This window comes from Geotrypetes seraphini, chromosome 5, assembly GCF_902459505.1.
Source record: "Geotrypetes seraphini chromosome 5, aGeoSer1.1, whole genome shotgun sequence".
Taxonomy (NCBI): Eukaryota; Metazoa; Chordata; class Amphibia; order Gymnophiona; family Dermophiidae; genus Geotrypetes; species Geotrypetes seraphini.
In genome coordinates, this window is record NC_047088.1 from 133,461,252 (window position 1) to 133,480,052 (window position 18,801).

At 42.5% G+C, this 18,801-nt stretch overlaps 1 protein-coding gene across 1 annotated transcript in view; it reads left to right on the top strand.

Moving 5' to 3' along the window:
- The first annotated feature begins 328 nt into the window (after positions 1-328).
- Positions 329-18,801, top strand: part of ASB18 (ankyrin repeat and SOCS box containing 18) — a 163,083-nt gene continuing 144,610 nt past the window's right edge. The window contains exon 1 of the mRNA XM_033944102.1: positions 329-560. Within this exon, the coding sequence (XP_033799993.1) occupies positions 329-560 (232 nt within the window). The remainder of the gene's footprint in view (positions 561-18,801) is intronic.

Here is an 18,801-nt window from a genome sequence, read left to right on the forward strand (position 1 = left end):
TTTGTATTTTTATTGATATGCATTATTTTTACCAATATTTCCCTTTTAATTATTCTTGCTGCAAGATATATCTTTGTGTGCCAAGTTATGCTTCTAATTAGAATGAAATATATGAGGTAGATAGATATAACAGAATGAATGCTTGCTTACTGTAAATCAAACTCCAGCAATCTCCTCTTACATGGCTTGGGAATCTCTCCAAATTCTCATTGCTGTAATATAAGACAACTTGTTCTATCTTTAGCAAAGCCTTGCTTTAAACTTACACCATATATTCATACTCTGAATCCTGCTTTGTATTTTGGTTTTAAATAGTAATTTTAAAAAAATGTTTCCCAGATTCAAACCCATAAAAGTATCCAGTTTTAACTACCTCCCAGACCACACATTGGATTCTGACCTTGTACGGAGACTGAAGGCTGCTTTGGAGGAAGGAGACAAGAATGCAGTGATACAGTTGATCCAAGCTGAAACCAAGCATGTGAATGCCACAATAGAGCTGGCAAACAGTGACTGGATGAAGGACCCAAGAGCTCAGCTGGAACCATTGGTCGTCATAGGTAATGTTCAGAATATAGAACTTTAAAAACTTTAGAGCTCCACTTGACTTGGAAGCTATGCATTAGATCTGTATGCTGAGTATGTGCTGCATAGACTTAGTAGACAAAAAAAAAAAGGTGTACAGAACCATAGGAACATGCTACTGTAGTTTTCTGCATGGTGCTTATTAGATCTTATTTCTCCTTTCCATTAGCAGAATGAAGGAAAACATGTTCAGTATTCAATGCCAAGTGAAGACTGATTCATTTCATGTCAGTGAATTTTCTGAAAGGCGAAAGAAAAAAAAGACTTCCCCTGTGGACCAGTAATACAGTACTTATCTTTTCTTGGGGAAGCATCCCATAGCATTCTCATGCCTTGCCACTATAAAAGGGTAATAGTCCAGCTACTAGATACTGGATCTAATATAAATGATATTCCAGATATTTATGACTTGGACTGTTAGAGATAAGATGCTTGGCTTGATTGACCTTGGTCTGAGTCTACGTTCTTATGCTGTCCTCCAAGATAGCACAAGAGCTACCAAACATGAAATTGGATCTCTTTATTATACACCATTTTCTTTCATATCAGCCACTCTAGCCTCCAGAGATCAGACTCATTCACAGAGAGACAGAAGCTCTATGCACTGAGGAAGAATTTTACAAATGGTGCTCAAAAATTGGCATCAGAAAAAAATTGACACCAAATACAATTCTATATAGCACCAATTCCTGCACCTCACTTTGAGTATCAGACTTACACAGAAACATGATGGCAGAAAAAGTCCAAATGGCCCATCTAGTCTTGTTAAAAGGCTGGCTCCCAAGTTAGACACACGGAACCGCCCTAACATGCCCATTCCCCTTTTGTAACCATATCTCCTTTTGAGTTGTACACTATTTGATTTAGGTGTCATGACTTATAGCAAGCAGACAGGTGCATGCACAAATTTTAATGGATGCCAATTAACATTAATAATTGGTTGTTAGCACTCAATTATTGGCATTATTTGGCTCAGCTAATTAATTTGCACATATTTTGGTGCACAATTCTAGGCACCATATATAGAATCCAAGGGTGAGTGTACATATGAAACCTCTCACCAACTTATAAATAATCATAAATGACATTCAGTGCAACATACTAGAAAGCCCTCATATCATTGCTAGACTTCTGCCTATATTCTAATCTTGTTATTAGTTACTTTGTCTTTTATTAAGTTGGATTAAACATCTAAAATGTGGAATTCAGCATGGTACACAGTAGTACAGACCCGCACTACTGTCTATTGCACTTAAAAAGGAGACTAAAATTCTACTATTAACATTTACTACTCGTTCACACAGCCATCCAGAGTTTATTGATAGACTGCTTACTCCTTATCACCCCATTAAATCTCTTCGTTCCATATCACAAAACCTTTTAGTTATACCATCTCTGAAAATAATTAATACATTGAGATTTAATAATTTCGCTGTCACTGAACCCACCCTATGGAATTCATTGCCCAGTCACTTACATATGGAAACCTCGATAAAACAGTTTAAAGCAAAACTCAAAACATTTTTATTTGAGGATGCTTTTGGATAAAATTGTCCTTCTTAGTGCTAACTAACTACAGTCCCTTTCCCTACCTGTTGTTTTATCCCTAAGTGTGCTTTATCTTAAATTATTGTAGTTCAGTCCCACTTCCCTATTTGTGTCCAGTTAGTATATGTGTTTATGTTTGAATCTACTAACATGATACTGTATTGTACAATATTTTAACACTAATTGGCTTTGTTTCTTTTAAAGTTTACTTTTTATTATTGCTGTACACCGCTTAGAAATTTGAATAAGCGGTATAAAAAATGTTTAATAAACTTGAAACTATGCATAAAAATACCGTATTAGGTGCCTAAAGTGGGAGTGGGCAGGATCTGGTTGTAGCATAGCTAGGCAGAAGTATGGCCATCTGTGACACTTAGCACACAAATCAGTATCACATGCTAGCTATCATAAGAACATAAGAACATAAGCAGTGCCTCTGCCGGGTCAGACCACAGGTCCATCCTGCCCAGCAGTCCGCTCCCGCGGTGGCCAAAAACAGGTCAAGGCCTGTCTGAATCATCAGAAGGGGCTCCCCTGCCACCTTGGTTTCCCATTTAAGTTCTGCCCTCCTATCGAAGTCCTAGCCCTCCGGTCTTGCACATGCACGACCAGGTTGGTTTACTCAGTACCCCACGATCCCTCTATCCCTCAGGAATCCATCCAATCCCTGCTTGAATCCCTGTACCGTACTCTGCCTGATCACTTCCTCCGGTAGCGCATTCCAAGTGTCCACGACCCTTTGGGTGAAAAAAAACTTCCTTGATGAAGGCTGATAGTACAGCTGAACATACCACCACTTCAAGAAGAGGTGGTAAGTGCAGCTGCACTACCAGCAGTCCAGTAACAGAGCAAGCTGTCATTGGCACAATCCCAAATCCCCTGACAGTTTAAATTAGTTCACATATGGAAAGATAACTGCTAACAATAGTACCAAGAGATTAGAAGATGTTTTTGTTTTTGTTTTTAGTTTTGGCCAAAATCAAAACTGGCCAAAAGCAGAAACTTTTACTGGTATTGACTGAAACTGTATTTTCCCCTGCCCATGCTGGCTCTTTTAAATATGACTGCTATGACCTCTAACAGCACTCTCATATAGGGTTACCATATTTTTCTCTGGGAAACACTGGACACATGACCCCACATCATTCTGCCTCCATCCCCATCCAGTTCCTCCTCCATCCTCGCCCAGTTCTGGCCCACACTATCATCCCAGGCATGTAATGTAGTAGTCACATATTAGTTGTATGTCCTATCTAGTAAATACAGGACAGATGCAAACTCCCTGCATTTATTGCAAAGGTTTGCATTTAATGCATGCTATTTTTGTCTTTTATGTTCAGTAAGTGCAAATCTTACCACTGTTTAGTAAAAGGGCCTCTTAATGTTAAATATGATGTAAAGCCTTTCAAATACATTTGCTATATTTGATGTTGTTTAGTCAGTGACTTGTAGAGAGACAAAACTAATCTATTTGGTCAGGGTTAATACTTCTTTATATAGGGCCCTTTTTATCATGCGAGCCAGCACAGTAAATGCTCTGACGCAAATAGAATTCCTATGAGCATCAGAGCACTTATCTAGTTTGCACTATATACCTCTAGTGCAGTTTGATAAAATGGGGGATAATTACTAATTAACATATATAAAAACATATTTTATTTTTCATTTAATGAGAGAGTCCATAAAGCATGGGAGTTTGGAAGGAATAGAGGGATGAGATAATCCAAGACAATGGATGCTACCTAGCCTCTGGTCAGTCATAGAATCTTTTAATAAATGCTTCCTTATTCATTTACCTTGAATATGGGAAAGTGTAAGGATCAAAGGATAATTTTAAAAGGTCGGCAGCCATGCTAGATGCATATTGACTTACAAGTAGGGTTATCAAATGGCTCCAGAAAAAGGAGGACGAAATGAGACATCCAGGTTTTACTTCCATTGGTTTCAATGGAAGTAAAACCCAGATGTCTGAATCCATCCTCCCTTTTTCTGGAGCCATATGGTAACCTTACTTACAAGTGCATTCAATCTGCAGCAACTCAGTATATCTCCACTCTTATCTCTCCTTACACTCCTACCCAGGAAATCTGTTCATCGGCAGTGGCATAGGATAGGGGGATAGGAGTAGGGTTAGGGTTAGGGCGCCATGTTTGTGGTGGTGCTGGCACCCCTTTTACTTTCCACCCCTGCCTCTTCTCACTCCTCCCCTTGCCACACACACGCCCACCCCCTTCCCTTCCCCTGAGCTTCTAGTTGTTCACCGCTGCAAGCAACATCATCAATGTGCTCCTCATGACCGTGTCGCATAGGAAGTGACGTCAGAGGGAGAGTCGACGGGGTCGCGAGAAGAATGTTGAAGTTCTTGTTTCTCATGGCGGTGAACAACTAGAAGTATAGGGGAAGGGAAGAGGGCGCTCACAGCAGGGGTGATTGGGGAAGGAGCAGGGGGCAGAGATGAGGGCGTGGGAGAGGCATCACCGCCCCATGTGCCTACCCTCACTATACCATCAGGTAAATCTTATCTGTACCCTTTTCCTCCGCTGCCAACTCCAGCCTCCTAGGATCGGTAGCATGGAATGCTGCTACTATTTGGATTTCTGTCAGGTACTTGTGACCTGGATCGTCCACTGTGGAAACAGGATAATGGGCTAGATGGACCGATAGTCTGACCCAGTATAGTTATTCTTTCAGTGTCGAACCTACATCTGCTTTTTCCAAAAAAGATTATTTTGGATGATTCTGAATTTGAATGTGGACATCTCTGCCATACGAATTTTGTTTTTGTTTGCCATCTGAAACTAAACATGTCCAAGACTGAGCTTCTCCTCTTTCCTCATAAACCCTCTGCTCAGTGGCATAGTGAGGGTGAGTGGTGCCCCTCCCCCTCCTCCACCCCCTGTCCTTTCCCGACCCCCCCCCTGCTGCACACATGCCCCCTTCCTTTCCCCGTACCTCTTTAATTTTCCTGGTGTGAACAGCATCATTAACTTCCTGCCCCGTGTCATCTGTCCCTTTGACGTCACTTCCTAGGCACGGGATCTAGAAGTGACATTAGAGAGAGCCGACACTGATGTGGGCAACAAGTTTGTGATACTGCTCATGCTGGGAAAATTAAAGAGGTATGAGGGAAGGGAAGGGGTGCATACACGTGGCAGGGGGGGTCGGGAAGGAGCAGGAGGTGGAGAGGAGGATGGGTGCCCCCACTAATACAGCATCCAGGGTGGATCACCTCCCTGCCCCTCCTACTATGCCACTGCCTCCGCTCCGCTCCCTCCATTCTCTGTCTCTGTAAATAATACTATTATTGTTCCAGTTTCCTCTGCTCACAACCTTGGCATTGTCCTCGACTCCCATCTCTCATCTTTCATGCATATCCAAAAGACTGCTAAAGCCTGTCACTTAAAGCTCTACAACATCACCCTTCCTCTCTGAGCACACTACCCGGACCCTTGTCCATGCTCTCATAACCTCACACATAGACAGCAGTTTACTTCTAACAGGTCCCCCGATGAACCACCTCGCCCCCTGCAATCAGTGCAAAACTTAGCTGCATGACTTATCCTCACCTTACCTCCCTCCTCAAATCACTTCACTGGCTCCCTATCCGTCTTCAAAAACAGTTCAAGCTTCTATTATTAACCTACAAGTATGTTCGTGCCACAGCCCCTTAGTATCTCTCCTCTCTTATCTCTCATATGACTCTCTATAAACTCTGTTCCTCAGATAAATTGCTTTTAATTGTACCCTTCTCCTCCACTGCCAATTCCAAACTTCATTCTAGATGCCAATATACCTGAAATAGACTACCTGAGTACTTCTGTCACGCTTCTTCCCTTCCCTAAAAGTAGACTGAAAACTCACCTTTTTGATATAGCCTTCAAGTCATAAACCTACTCCCCACTGTTCATCACCCTAGCCAGCAGATTAACCATCCCCCCTAACAATATCCCCTAGTCTGGCATTCTATTTAGATTGTAAACTTTTTCAAGCAGGGACTGTCTCCTTCAAGACTCTGTACAGTGTTGCATACATCTGGTGGCACTCTAAAAATAATTAATAGTAGTAGTAAAAATATGTGAAACTGAGACAACACTGAACCTTCAAGCTTCTAGATTAAATATACTGGAATCTTTAGCAGAAGATCTAAAGAATGCTCAGAGTACTATGGCACAGGATTAGGGGTTTAAATGAGAAAGATTAAACATTTGGAAAATTATAAAGATCCTCAAATTTGAGGTTACTGAATTTTCCATATTCTAATCTTTCACCTCCTACAGATTTATTCATTTGTTTTTTGAGAATTTGCTTTGTGGTATCCTGAAATTGTTTCCTCTATCCTCCCTTCCACACACACAAAGTTTATAAGAACATAAGAATTGCTGCTGCTGGGTCAGACCAGTGGTCCATCATGCCCAGCAGTCCGCTCACGCGGTGGCCCTCTGGTCAAAGACCAGCACCCTATCTGAGACTAGTCCTACCAGGATACCTCCTTGTTCATTATGAACTTGTCTAACTTTGTCTTGAATCCCTGGAATGTGTTGTCCCCCATAACAGACTCCGGAAGAGCTTTCCAGTTTTCTACCACTCTCAGGGTGAAGAAGAACTTCCTTACGTTCATACAGAATCAATCCCCTTTCAATTTTAGAGAGTGCCCTCTCGTTCTCCCTACCTTGGAGAGGGTGAACAACCTGTCCTTATCTACTAATCTATTCCCTTCAGTACCTTGAATGTTTCGATCATGTCCCCTCTCAATCTCCTCTGTTCGAGGGAGAAAAGGCCCAGTTTCTCTAATCTTTCACTGTATGGCAACTCCTCCAGCCCCTTAACCATCTTAGATGCTCTTCTCGAGTAGTACTGTGTCCTTCTTCATGTATGGCGACCAATGCTAGACGCAGTACTCCAGGTGAGGGCGCACCATGGCCCGGTACAGCGGCATGATAACCTTCTCCGATCTGTTTGTGATCCCCTTTTTTATCATTCCTAGCATTGTGTTCACCCTTTTCGCTGCTGCAGCAGCAGCCGGATCTCCCCTCGAACCTTTCTTGAAGATCGGCATACCATTTGCCACCTTCCAGTCTTACGGAATCTTTCCTGATTTGATCGACAGATTGGCTATTAGTTGAAGCATATCAGCTATAGTCCCTTTCAGTTCTTTGATGACCCTCAGATGGATGCCATCCTGTCCCGGGGATTTATCGCTTTTAAGCCTATCAATCTGCCTACACACTTCCTCTAGACTGACCGTCAATCCTGTCAGCTTTCCGTCTTTATTTCCAGCATATAGCCTGATTGGTTCCAGTATGCTGTGTAAATCTTCTTCGGTAAATACAGACGCAAAAAATGTGTTCATTTTGGTCGGTCATTGCTTTGTCCTCCTTTAGCGCTCCCTTTATTCCATGGTCATCCAACAGTCCCACCGCTTCCTTCGCAGGTCATTTCCCCTTAATATATCGAAAGAACGGCTTGAAGTTCTTCGCCTCCTTGGCTATTTTTTCCTCGTAGTCTCTTTTGGCCCCTTTTACCGCCTTATGGCACTTGCGTTGATTTTGTTTGTGCTTGTTCCAGTTTTTGTCCATTTTTTACCTTTTCCATTGCTTTATTACAGTATTTAGCTCAGACTTCTCCACCTGAACAGGCTTCTTCTCTTCATTTGGATGTATCTGCTATCTTAGAATCTTCAGAAAACAAAGTCATCAGTAGAATACTATATTAGTTTAATTTGTGTTTCAGCAAGATAAAATATTAAGATTGTTCTGTCGAGCTATAGATACTAGCTTTCTGACTACCCATGTCCAGGTGTGTTCAGATGTTTCTAAGTGGACATAGCTATGGAAGCAGAAATTCCATGGGTTGAAACAGGCAGATATTTTGGGGGAAGTGACCTTTCAGTAAAGATTTCTATGTACAATGTGCTTGAAAGCTGCCCTAAATTCACCCACTTAGCTTTTTGCGGGCTCTGGCTAAATATTGGGCTTGGACTCAAGAGTCCCCAATTCCCCCAATGCTAGACTCACTAAGTCCCGATTCGGTGTCTGATCCGTGCCCAATTGCATGCAGGCCGACAAATTCACAAAAGGCCTGCATACAAATGGGGACGATCATTGACACACCACCCACCCACGGCATGGATCACTAGAGAGAGATCTTTGAGCATGCGCAGACCATCTTCTTTGCCTGTAGATGGTCTGCGCAAGCTCTCATTAGGAATTGGGTTTTTTTTTTTTGCTTTTTGTTTTTGCAAGCCCTTGGTTTTAACCCACTATAAACCTGCAAGTTAAAACCATGGGCTTGTACTGCGGGGAAGGGTGGGAGAGTCGGAGCTGCAGGAGTTCAGGGCAGGAAGGAGATCAGGGCAGCAGGAGATCGGGGCAGGCGGGAGAGTCGGGGTTGCAGGAGTTCAGAGCAGCAGGAGATCGGGGCAGGCAGGAATCAGAGATGTTATTTGAGAGGTGGGTTTTGGAGGGATTTGGGAAGGGAATAGATTGGATAGTAATAGAATTGAAAATGGGGTGGGTTCCCAGGACTATTTAAATAATTGTTTATTTTCTGCAAATTGTCTCTTTTCTTTTAAGGCAATTTTTTCTTATGATGTTTTTATATTTTGAACATTATACACTATATCATGTTGGTATATTTTACACTAATATGACTACTGAAATATCTTACATTCGAGAGAAGGGCTGGGCTCCCAAATATTATTTTTTTGGTTTTCTTAATATTTGCCCGTTTTTATAACTGGGATGATTAGGATTAAATTACCTTCCTCAATGCGATTAGCGTCTTGGAATGTTTTAAGGGTGAACTCGCCTATTAAACAAAGTAAATTGCTTTTTTATTTTCATCGACATGAGATAGATATAGCATGCTTATAGGAAACTAAACTATCTGATGCAGAACATCTGAAATTAAAATCTGGTTGGGTAGGAGAGATTTATTATTCCTCAACAAATTGTAAGAAAGGTGGGGTAGCAGTGCTTATTAACAAGAGATTACAATGTCAAACTAAAATACTAGCAAAATATACATATGGTCGTTATGTGCTTTTACAAGTGACTTTAAGTTCTATTAATTTTAATCTATTGGTTGTTTATGCTCCTACTAAATATGAACATGCTTTCTTTCAAAAACTTACTAAAACTTCTGATTCTGGTCCTCTTGTTTTGGCTGGTGATCTGAACCAAGTTTTGGATCCTTCTCTAGATAGGTCCTCCCTGGGACAGCAGTCTTTCCCACCTCATGGAGGTGTTTCCTATTTTTGCTCAACTTTAGATTTAGTTGACCCTTAGAGATTACTACACCCAACAGAGATTGCACTCATCTTTCACGTTCTCATTCAACTTGGTCTCATATAGATTATATTCTAGAGTCTCAGTTACTGTTCTCTAGAGTTTCTTCTTCAGTTATTGGCCCGCAGGCAATTTCAGATCATTCTCTGATATTTATAGATATGGAAGTAGGAAATCAAAGTGGAAGAAGTTGGTGATTTCCTGTTTATTTATATGAAGATTCCCATTTTCAACAGTATCTTGTAGAACGGTGGGCAGATTATGCTCATTTTAATCAAGAATACACTAGAATTCCAGTATTATATTGGGAAGCCTCTAAAGTGGTAATTAGAGAATATGTTATTGCATATGTAGCTGCAAGAAATCGAACAATTGCATCAAAAATTATCTCTCTTGAGTGCCAATTCCAAAATGCTATGAAAACTTATTTACATTGTCCTAAAATGACACATAAAGAAGGAATGTTGACAGCACAAGTATCTTTGAACACTCTGCTACATGAAAGGGCCAAATGTAGTACCATTGATAGGAAGTTTCATTTTTCCGTTTTGGAAATCGCCCTGGGAATTATCTTGCAAGTCTTACCAAGGCTTGGAATGGGTCAAGATTGGTTCACACTATTCGAGTAGAGGGATCGGGTTCCATAATAGTGTGCATAATAGTTAAATTGACCATAGACAACTTCCAGCACTTAGAACCAATAGTGATCAAGACCAAATATTTAATGATTCAGAATATTCATGATCCTCAGAGGACTAGAACACCCCAATGGTTTGTGTGAAACAGATCACAGCACCCAATCTTCATTGGATCAATGACATTTGTTTTTATGAATTTTTTAAAGTAGTTTTTTAACTTTTTAATTTTTCTATTACTTTTTTATATATAAATTCATTTATTCATATCATCTAATCTAATCTAATCCTTAGGTTTGTATACCGCATCATGATTTTTTTTTTTTAATTCTTTATTCATTTTCAAAATTACATTAAGTGTATATATATATTCAATCACATTAACAACAAATACATCATTTACAGTCTTTCATTTGTACAATACATAAATTTTAACCCCCCCCCCCTCATCCCACCCCACCCTACCGATGGGGTTAGGTGAGAAACTAACGGCGTGGGTCAACGATTGGCTGAGTGGAAGACTTCAGAAAGTGGTGGTCAATGGCACCCTCTCTGAGACATCGGAGGTGACTAGCGGAGTGCCGCAGGGCTCAGTCCTGGGACCATCCCTTTTTAACATATTCATAAGGGACTTGACCCGAGGGCTTCAGGGTAAAGTAGCGCTGTTCGCCGATGACGCCAAACTGTGTAATATAGTGGGTGGAAGCAATCCCACGGATGGTATGACGCAGGATCTGATCAAGTTGGAAAAATGGTCCACGACATGGCAGCTGGGCTTCAACGCTAAGAAGTGTAAAGTCATGCATCTCGGCAGCAGAAATCCATGCAGAACATACACCTTGAATGGAGAAACACTAGCTAGGACTTCAGAAGAACGGGACTTGGGAGTGATCATCAGTGCAGACATGAAGGCTGCCAAACAAGTGGAGAAGGCCTCATCCAAGGCGAGGCAAATGATGGGATGTATCAATAGAAGCTTCGTCAGCCGCAAACCTGAAGTCATAATGCCACTATATAGAACCATGGTGAGACCTCATCTAGAGTACTGTGTGCAATTCTGGAGGCCACATTACCGTAAAGATGTGCTTCGAGCTGAGTCGGTCCAGCGAATGGCCACTAGGAAGGTCTCTGGACTCAAGGGTCTCTCATACGAGGAAAGACTGGGCAAATTGCAGCTGTACTCTCTAGAGGAGCGCAGGGAAAGGGGTGACATGATTGAGACTTTTAAGTACATCACAGGTCGTGTCGAGGTGGAAAACGATATATTCCTTTCCAAGGGACCCTCAGTCACAAGGGGGCACCCGCTCAAACTCAGAGGAGGGAAATTTAGTGGTGACATCAGGAAGTATTTCTTCACAGAAAGAGTGGTAGATCACTGGAACAAACTTCCGACGCAGGTAATCAAGGCCACAAGCGTGCTCGACTTTAAAAATAAATGGGACATCCACGTGGGATCCCTACGTGGGTCGAGCAGCACTCAGACTTAATGGGGTGGGTCAGTAGAGTAGGCAGACTTGATGGGCTGTAGCCCTTTTCTGCCGTCACCTTTCTATGTTTCTATGTTTCTACCATATATTCCATTATCATATAAATACAGGTTAATAAATTATCCCCCACCCTATCCAATTGAACTGATAAATTTAAGGGAAATATTTTCAACTAATCCATACAATATTTTGTTAATGGTTTCCACACATCCTGAAATTTCTTGAAATAACCCCTTTGTAATGCAATAAATCTTTCCATTTTATAGATATGGAATAAAGAGTTCCAACAAAAGTTGTAATTTAATCTCCTCCAATCCTTCCAATTATATGTAATTTGCTGAATGGCAACACCAGTCATTATAAGTAATAATTTATTGTTGTTCGCAGAAATCTGACTTTTTGCTCTCATTTCCAAACCAAATATTGATAGTTGATTTAATAATACTTAGCTTAGTTGTAGTAGCCAGTATTAAGAAAGTGCCTCTACCAACATGCTCATGTTTCAAAATAGCTTTCATCAGGGTCGAGGCTCCCATTGTTAAATTATTGTGGCTCCCGTTGTTAAATTATCGTGCTTATCAGAACCCGCTCCTCTCCATAAAGTATCAGAAATAGAAAATTTAAAAAGTTAAAAAACTACTTTAAAAAAAAAAAAAATTATTTATTCATTTTCAAATTTACAATAAGTGTAACAATATATCCAAACAAATTAACAATAAATAACACTTAATAATCATCAATGGTACAAACAATATGCTCTTATCTCCCACCCTTCCCACCCTTTCTTATCATATAATCAATACCTTATACAATATGTAACAATAAATTTACCCTCCCCTCCCCCCTCACAATCAAACTTGTAAATTTAAGGGAAAAAATAAAATAAAATGTCATCTAATCGGTACAATACTTTGTAAATGGCTCCCACACATCCTGAAATTTCCTGAAAAAACTGCGCTGTATTGCAATAAATCTTTCCATTTTATAAACATGACATAAGGAATTTCACCAAAAATTATAATTTAATCTACTCCAATTTTTCCAATTATATGTAATTTGTTGAATGGCAACCCCAGTCATTATCTAATATAATAAAACGGTAAGCCGCGCATGCGCACTTCCTATGCGTGCGTCCGTTTTCCGTGAGCTGTAGCGACCCATAGGAAGTGCGCATGCGTGGTTTACGTTCTGGCCTCACAAGGCAAGACAAGTTCACATGCGCGCCCTTCCCTGCTCTCCACCTGTAGAGCGGCGGCTGCCAGCCGCTAGCACCCCCTGCCCTCTCCATCGCCTCCCTGCTCCAGCGGCGTAGGCAGCACTATAAACACGCTGCCTCACGCCCTTCTCTGCCGATTTCCTCTGCCGCATCTCTGATAACATCATCGGAGACAGACGTGGCAGAGGAAATCGCCAGTAGAAGGCCGCGAAGCAGCGTGTTTAAAGTGCTGCCTACGCGGCTGGAGCGCCGAGGTTTGTCGGCGGTGGGAGGTCAGGAGCAGGCCGGATCGACAACGGCAGTAAAAGAAGGGGGAGGGGCCGAACGGAGCAGGGAAGAGAAGGGAAAGGGGGAGTGGGGGAAAATGCTGCTACTGCTTCTACACAGGAAAGGGGGGAATAGGAGGGAATTGCTGTTGCTGCTGCATAGGGAAGTGGGATGGAAATGCTGCTGCACAGGGAAATGGGGAAAAATGACAGACAGACAGCGGGAGGGAGGGAGACAGAAAGAAAGAAAGACACAGGGGCAGGGAGAGGGACAGAAAGACAGACAGAGAAAGGGGGCCAGAGAGAGTCAGCGGGAGAAGGAAAGGGGGCTGCTTTGGGGGGAGGGGTGTGCTTGGAGCAAACAGCTTTGCTCTGGGGGGGAAGACAGAAGGGACCATGGAGAGACAGGGAGAGGGATAGGGGGCTGCTTTGGGGGGAGGGGTGTGATGGGGGAGACAGAAGGGGCCATGGAGAGATAGGGAAAGGGGGCTGCTTTGGGGGGAGGTGTGCTGAGGACAGACAGCTTTGCTCTGGGGGGGGAAGACAGAAGAGGGCCACGGAGAGACATTTGGTGGGGAGGTGGGTGCTGGGGGCAGACAGCTTTGCTCGGGGGGGAGGGGGAAACAGAAGGATACAGACAGCGGCCAAGGAGAGAGAGATAAAGAAACATAGACAGACAGACACATCTATTCTAGCACCCGTTAATGTAACGGGCTTAAAGACTAGTAAGTAATAATTTGTTATTATTTGTAGAAATCTGACTTTTTGCTCTCATTATCATACCAAATAGCACAGTATCATATGATAATGCCACTGGGTTATCTAATAAACCATTAATTTGGTCCCAAATTGATTTCTAGAAATTCATAATAAATGGACAATAGAATAATAAATGATCTTTAAAAAATTCATAAAAACAAATGTCATTGTTGATCCAATGAAGATCGGGTTCTGTGATCTGTTTCACATGAACCACTGGGGTGGTCTAGCCCTCTGAGGATCATGAATATTCTGAATCATTAAATATTTGGTCTTAATTGATCACTATTGGTTCTAAATGCTGGAAGTTGTCTATATTTAAGTTATTTTATTAGATTCCAGCCATTGGATAGCCTTTTGTATTATCGCTATAATAGTTAAATTGGGCATTTTTACACTGGTTTTACATTCACTTCTACAGAGCACTGAGCAGCGGCACACCTGATAAAACAAACAGCCTCGTCTAAAGATAAGTATAGCATTTCTTATCTGGTGGTGGCATTGGGACAAAGGCTAATCAGGGACTATACTGTGACAATGATGGTCCCTGACCAGCGACCCCTGCTTATTTTCATTTGAGCACTGGGGTTTAGCGGATCTGAGCATAGTATTAATATTCACATATGTTTGAATTAATCATTCTGGTATAAATATAAGTTGATTTTAAACAGTATAATAGAAATATAAAACCTGTATATTTGAACTATATAGAATAAAAGTGAAATCTTCTGCATAAAGCAATGTAGAACACTGAAAAATCAGGTTTAAGACCCACAGCACTTCTTTTATATATTTTTACCTTGCATAGTATTTTTTGTGGAAATTTGTTCTTAAAGAAAGTGAAATCCATAGAAAAGGATGTGATGTTTCATTATTGAGCAAACAGATTTGCAAGCTTTATTCACTGGGCCCAGCTGTCTGCTAGTGGATTTATGAATACTGTACTAACATTGTTACTGAGCAAATAAACATATGATTTTTTTTTTTAATATCCTAATGGTTTTTACCTTTTTTCCTCAATATTCTTTATATTTTACCCTAAATGTGAATACAAAGCAGAACAATTTCTGGTCTTCACTCCAAACTTTGGGCCTCTTTTATCAAGCCACGGTAGCAAGTACCACACGGCCAATGCACCAAAGCCCATTTACCGCGCTGACTTGTGCTATTCAGTTTGATAAGAGACCCTTTGTTGCATTATTTAGTGAAAAACAAAGCCTGCCCAAGATGGGTTTTAAGCAATAGTCTGAAAGAGCCTGCCGTGTGTCCTACCCTGAGAAAAGCTTTGGAGCAATGTCACTATTTATAAACCCCTCTGGGACAACAAACATTGTTATAAATAATGCCTTAACTCATAAGTTCCAATCAGATGCTTGCAGGCTTTTGTGCTTTTTCAGATATGCAAAACAACCCTGAGAGGGGATAATGTTTACATCCAAATATCATCAATTGCAGCCCTTCCAAATTCCCTCCACCATTCATAGCCATCTCATTTCCTTCTCTCTCATCTCAGAGCCACAATGTATGTTTAAATAAAGGCTTGGAGAGGATCAGGTAGCATAGAACAGTGACATTCACACAGAGGGGGGTGAGTGGAATCATTATTGTTTGATCTCAAGATAGAGATTATGGGTCCCCATTAGTTTCCAGCCATCATCCTGCAATCTGGCCATGCTTAGCCATCAGGATAGAGACAACAGAGGGCACCGTGTCCCTGAGGGATACAATGGTTGGAGAGAAAGGGCCACAGAAGGGAAGGGGACCACAGTCTCCCAAGATGACATATCCATATTAAACTGTTTCTGCAATGGTGACCTGGAAATGATTCAAAGCCTTTTCCACAACTCTCTTGACATTGTCAACACTACTTTGAGCATTGAAAGTGATGAACTGCGCTGGAGCTGTAGGAAAACAGGTATGTACTGCTGACCCTCATATTCCAGAAAACAGTCCCCATCACTGCAGCACAGGGCTAGTGACCTCACATGGTAACATAGTCACTGATATCAACAGATTTTTTAAAGTTAAAATGAGACTTAAGAGACAGGGTACATAATCACAGAAAAGTATCAGCTAAGCTTTGAAAGCAATTAAGTTGACTAACTAATGAAAACAATGAGTATCTGAATAAATTAATGTAAAACCGTTCTGAGCTCCCCTAGGAGAACGGTATAGAAAAGTGAATGAATAAATAAATAAATAACTGTTCTCTCTTCTTTTCTTTGTGGATGCTATAATGCATTAGACAAAAAACTTGTGTGTATGCGCCTGCATGAAAATTCTTTGTCTTTATCCTCCCTGTCATTGTATATCTAATTAGTTCCTTCTATCCAGTTCTCACAAGTGATTTAACCTTTTTTTTCACATATGGCTCAAGTACAGCAATCTCCTGCCAAAAGAGCTAAAACTGTTCCTTATAACTACTTCCATGTTATAAAATTGCAAGAAATATTGCACAACAGGGCTGAGGTGCACTGCAAGAGTGATCAATACAAGAATAACCAAAGGTGCTACAAGTCATAATTCTGTTACTTTGGCAGAACTGTGTGTAGAATCAGTATTTTCATGTAGCTAAGAGGATTGCAGGTCAGGAGTAAGGTGAAGTAGTAGAGCTACAGTATATGAGAGATCAGCACTTTTCCTGGAATAGAAGGAAGGTCAGGACTGGACCCACATATGGGGTATTCGAGCCAATAAGAGCCCTAGGACCTTTCCCGATGCATCCAGAGAGGGGCCTGAGGCTCTGATTGGCCCAAGTTGTTTAAAGTCCCTCCCATAGGAGGTGCCTTAAACGTCCTGGACCAATCAGAGCCTCAGGCCCCTCCCTGGTGCATTCCAAGATGCATCGGGGAGGGGAATACCCATTTTGGATGACACAGCAGCAGCTGCTATGGGGATATCTACCTCCATCCAGCTCATCTGTCCAGGTAAGGGGGAGGGTGTGGCGGAGATGGGGGGAGGGGGGTCATTACTAGTGGTGGAGTGTTCAGGACGGGTCGTAGAGGGTAGTTTGTGAGGCATGAAAGAGTGGACATCTCTCCTGCTGCGCGTTTGGGTTAGGTCACGGCAGGATTTTTTAAAATTTAGTGCTGCAGGAGAGAGTAGGCATCTCTCCTGCTTGGGGGGGGGGAGGGTGCTCAGGTCAATGTTGAAGAGTCCATTTGCATGTCAGTGTCAGAGACTGCTAGAAACTTTGCTAAAGACGGAGATAATCTGCCGCTAAACTGCATACAGGCTAAACCGCTGGAAAACAGTTTAGTGACGGCATTAAACTTTTGAGAATCTTGCCCTAAGTTGTTAACATGATCCTCAAAACTTAATCAGCTATTTCTGGTGCGTGAGAACCGCAAGTCCTACCTGGACTTGAAGGAGAACCAGCGCAGCCGCTTCCTGCACGTCTTCCAGATGCTGAACTGCGGGCCATGGCTGGGCACGGCGCAGGGCCAGACCATTGAGTTCTGCGACACGCTGGCCAAGCTCATCGACGACTACGGCGTGGAAGAGGAGCTGCCCGAGAGCACCTTGCTCACGGTGGACAACAAGCGCTTCTTTGACGTGGGCGCCAACAAGTAAGGCGCATTCCTGCGCGTGAGCGAAGTGAAGCCCACCTACTGCAACTCCATCACGGTGCCGCACAAAGTCTGGGCCAAGTTCGGCCACATGTTCTGTAAGTATGCCGAGGACATGCGCAAGATCCAGGACAAGCAGCGCGAGAAGCGGCAGGCACACACCACTGGGCACATACCCCTGGGCCTGCCCACCTGCGGCGCAGAGCTGCTGGCGGCCCTGGGCTAAGGCAACGACGATGAGGATTGAGAAGGAGCCAGCGCCCGCCTCGCACAGTAAGCAGCTGCTAAACCAAGTACTCTTTTCAACAACTGAGTGGTTCTTGCCCCAAGTAATCAAGAACTTTTCTACACGTTTAAGCTATTATTCTTCAAATGTTTGCAAGGGTCAGATTATTGCTGAATTCTATCTATATAGATATACATAGAAAAAGATAAGTCCTTTTCGTGTGAGTTAACATTTGACTTTAGCACAAAAAAAAGATATTTTAGAACACGTCAACAAGATTTTTAGTTTTTCTTCTCATTTTGTTACCCGTGGTCCTCAGCGGCACATTCTTCCTGCTACGTCCTACCCCTGCTCTGATATCAGGGGCAGGATCGCGGCAGAGAGAACGTGCCACTGAGGACCACGGGCAGCTGCAGGGATCGCTATAACACCAGCGAGCCTGCAGGCTGCCCTATTAGCGTTAAGAAGGTAAGAGCGGGGAAGGTGCAGGCTTGCGGGGGGAGCAGGTGTTCGTTCGTGGCGGGGGGAAGCAGGCCTTCAGGGCAGGGAGGCAGGCCTATGCAGAGGGGGGAGGAGGAGGAGGAAGAGTTCATTTGGTGGTGGGGAGGCAGGCCTGTGCAGAAGGAGGAAGAGGAAGGAGAAGAGAGGGGAGGGGAGATGCCAGTGGGGTGAAGTGAAGGGAAGAGAGAGACAAAAAAAAAAAAGAGGGGGAGGACAGCAGATGAGAGGTGCTGGACTAATGGAGAGAGAGAGAGGGAGAGAGAAATGAAAGACCACAAGGGGAAGGGTACAAGAGGGACAGATAGTGCTCCAAAGTAGGTGGGCAGGGTGCAGGATGGCAGGAGAGATAGTAGAAGAAAGCCTGTACCTGGGGAAGGGGATACAGGAGGTAAGGAAGAGAGAAAGAAGAAGCTGGAGAGGAGAATAGGGACACAGAAGGACAGGAGCTTCCCTGTCACAATATGCATTTACTTTACATTAGTGATTTCTATTCCGCCGTTAACTTGCAGTTCAAGGCGGATTACATAAAGGATTTATCTGGCCATTTCCAGAGGAATTATAGAATAGATTAGTTCATAGAGATGAGTTGGTTCTTGTTGTGTTAGGTTGTTTTAGAGAGTAGAGAGGCTTTAGGTTGGTTTTGATTGCTGGTATCAGGGTTTTATTTAAATAGTATGGTTTTTATTTCTTTTCTAAATGTTCTGTAGTCTGGGGTCGTTATCA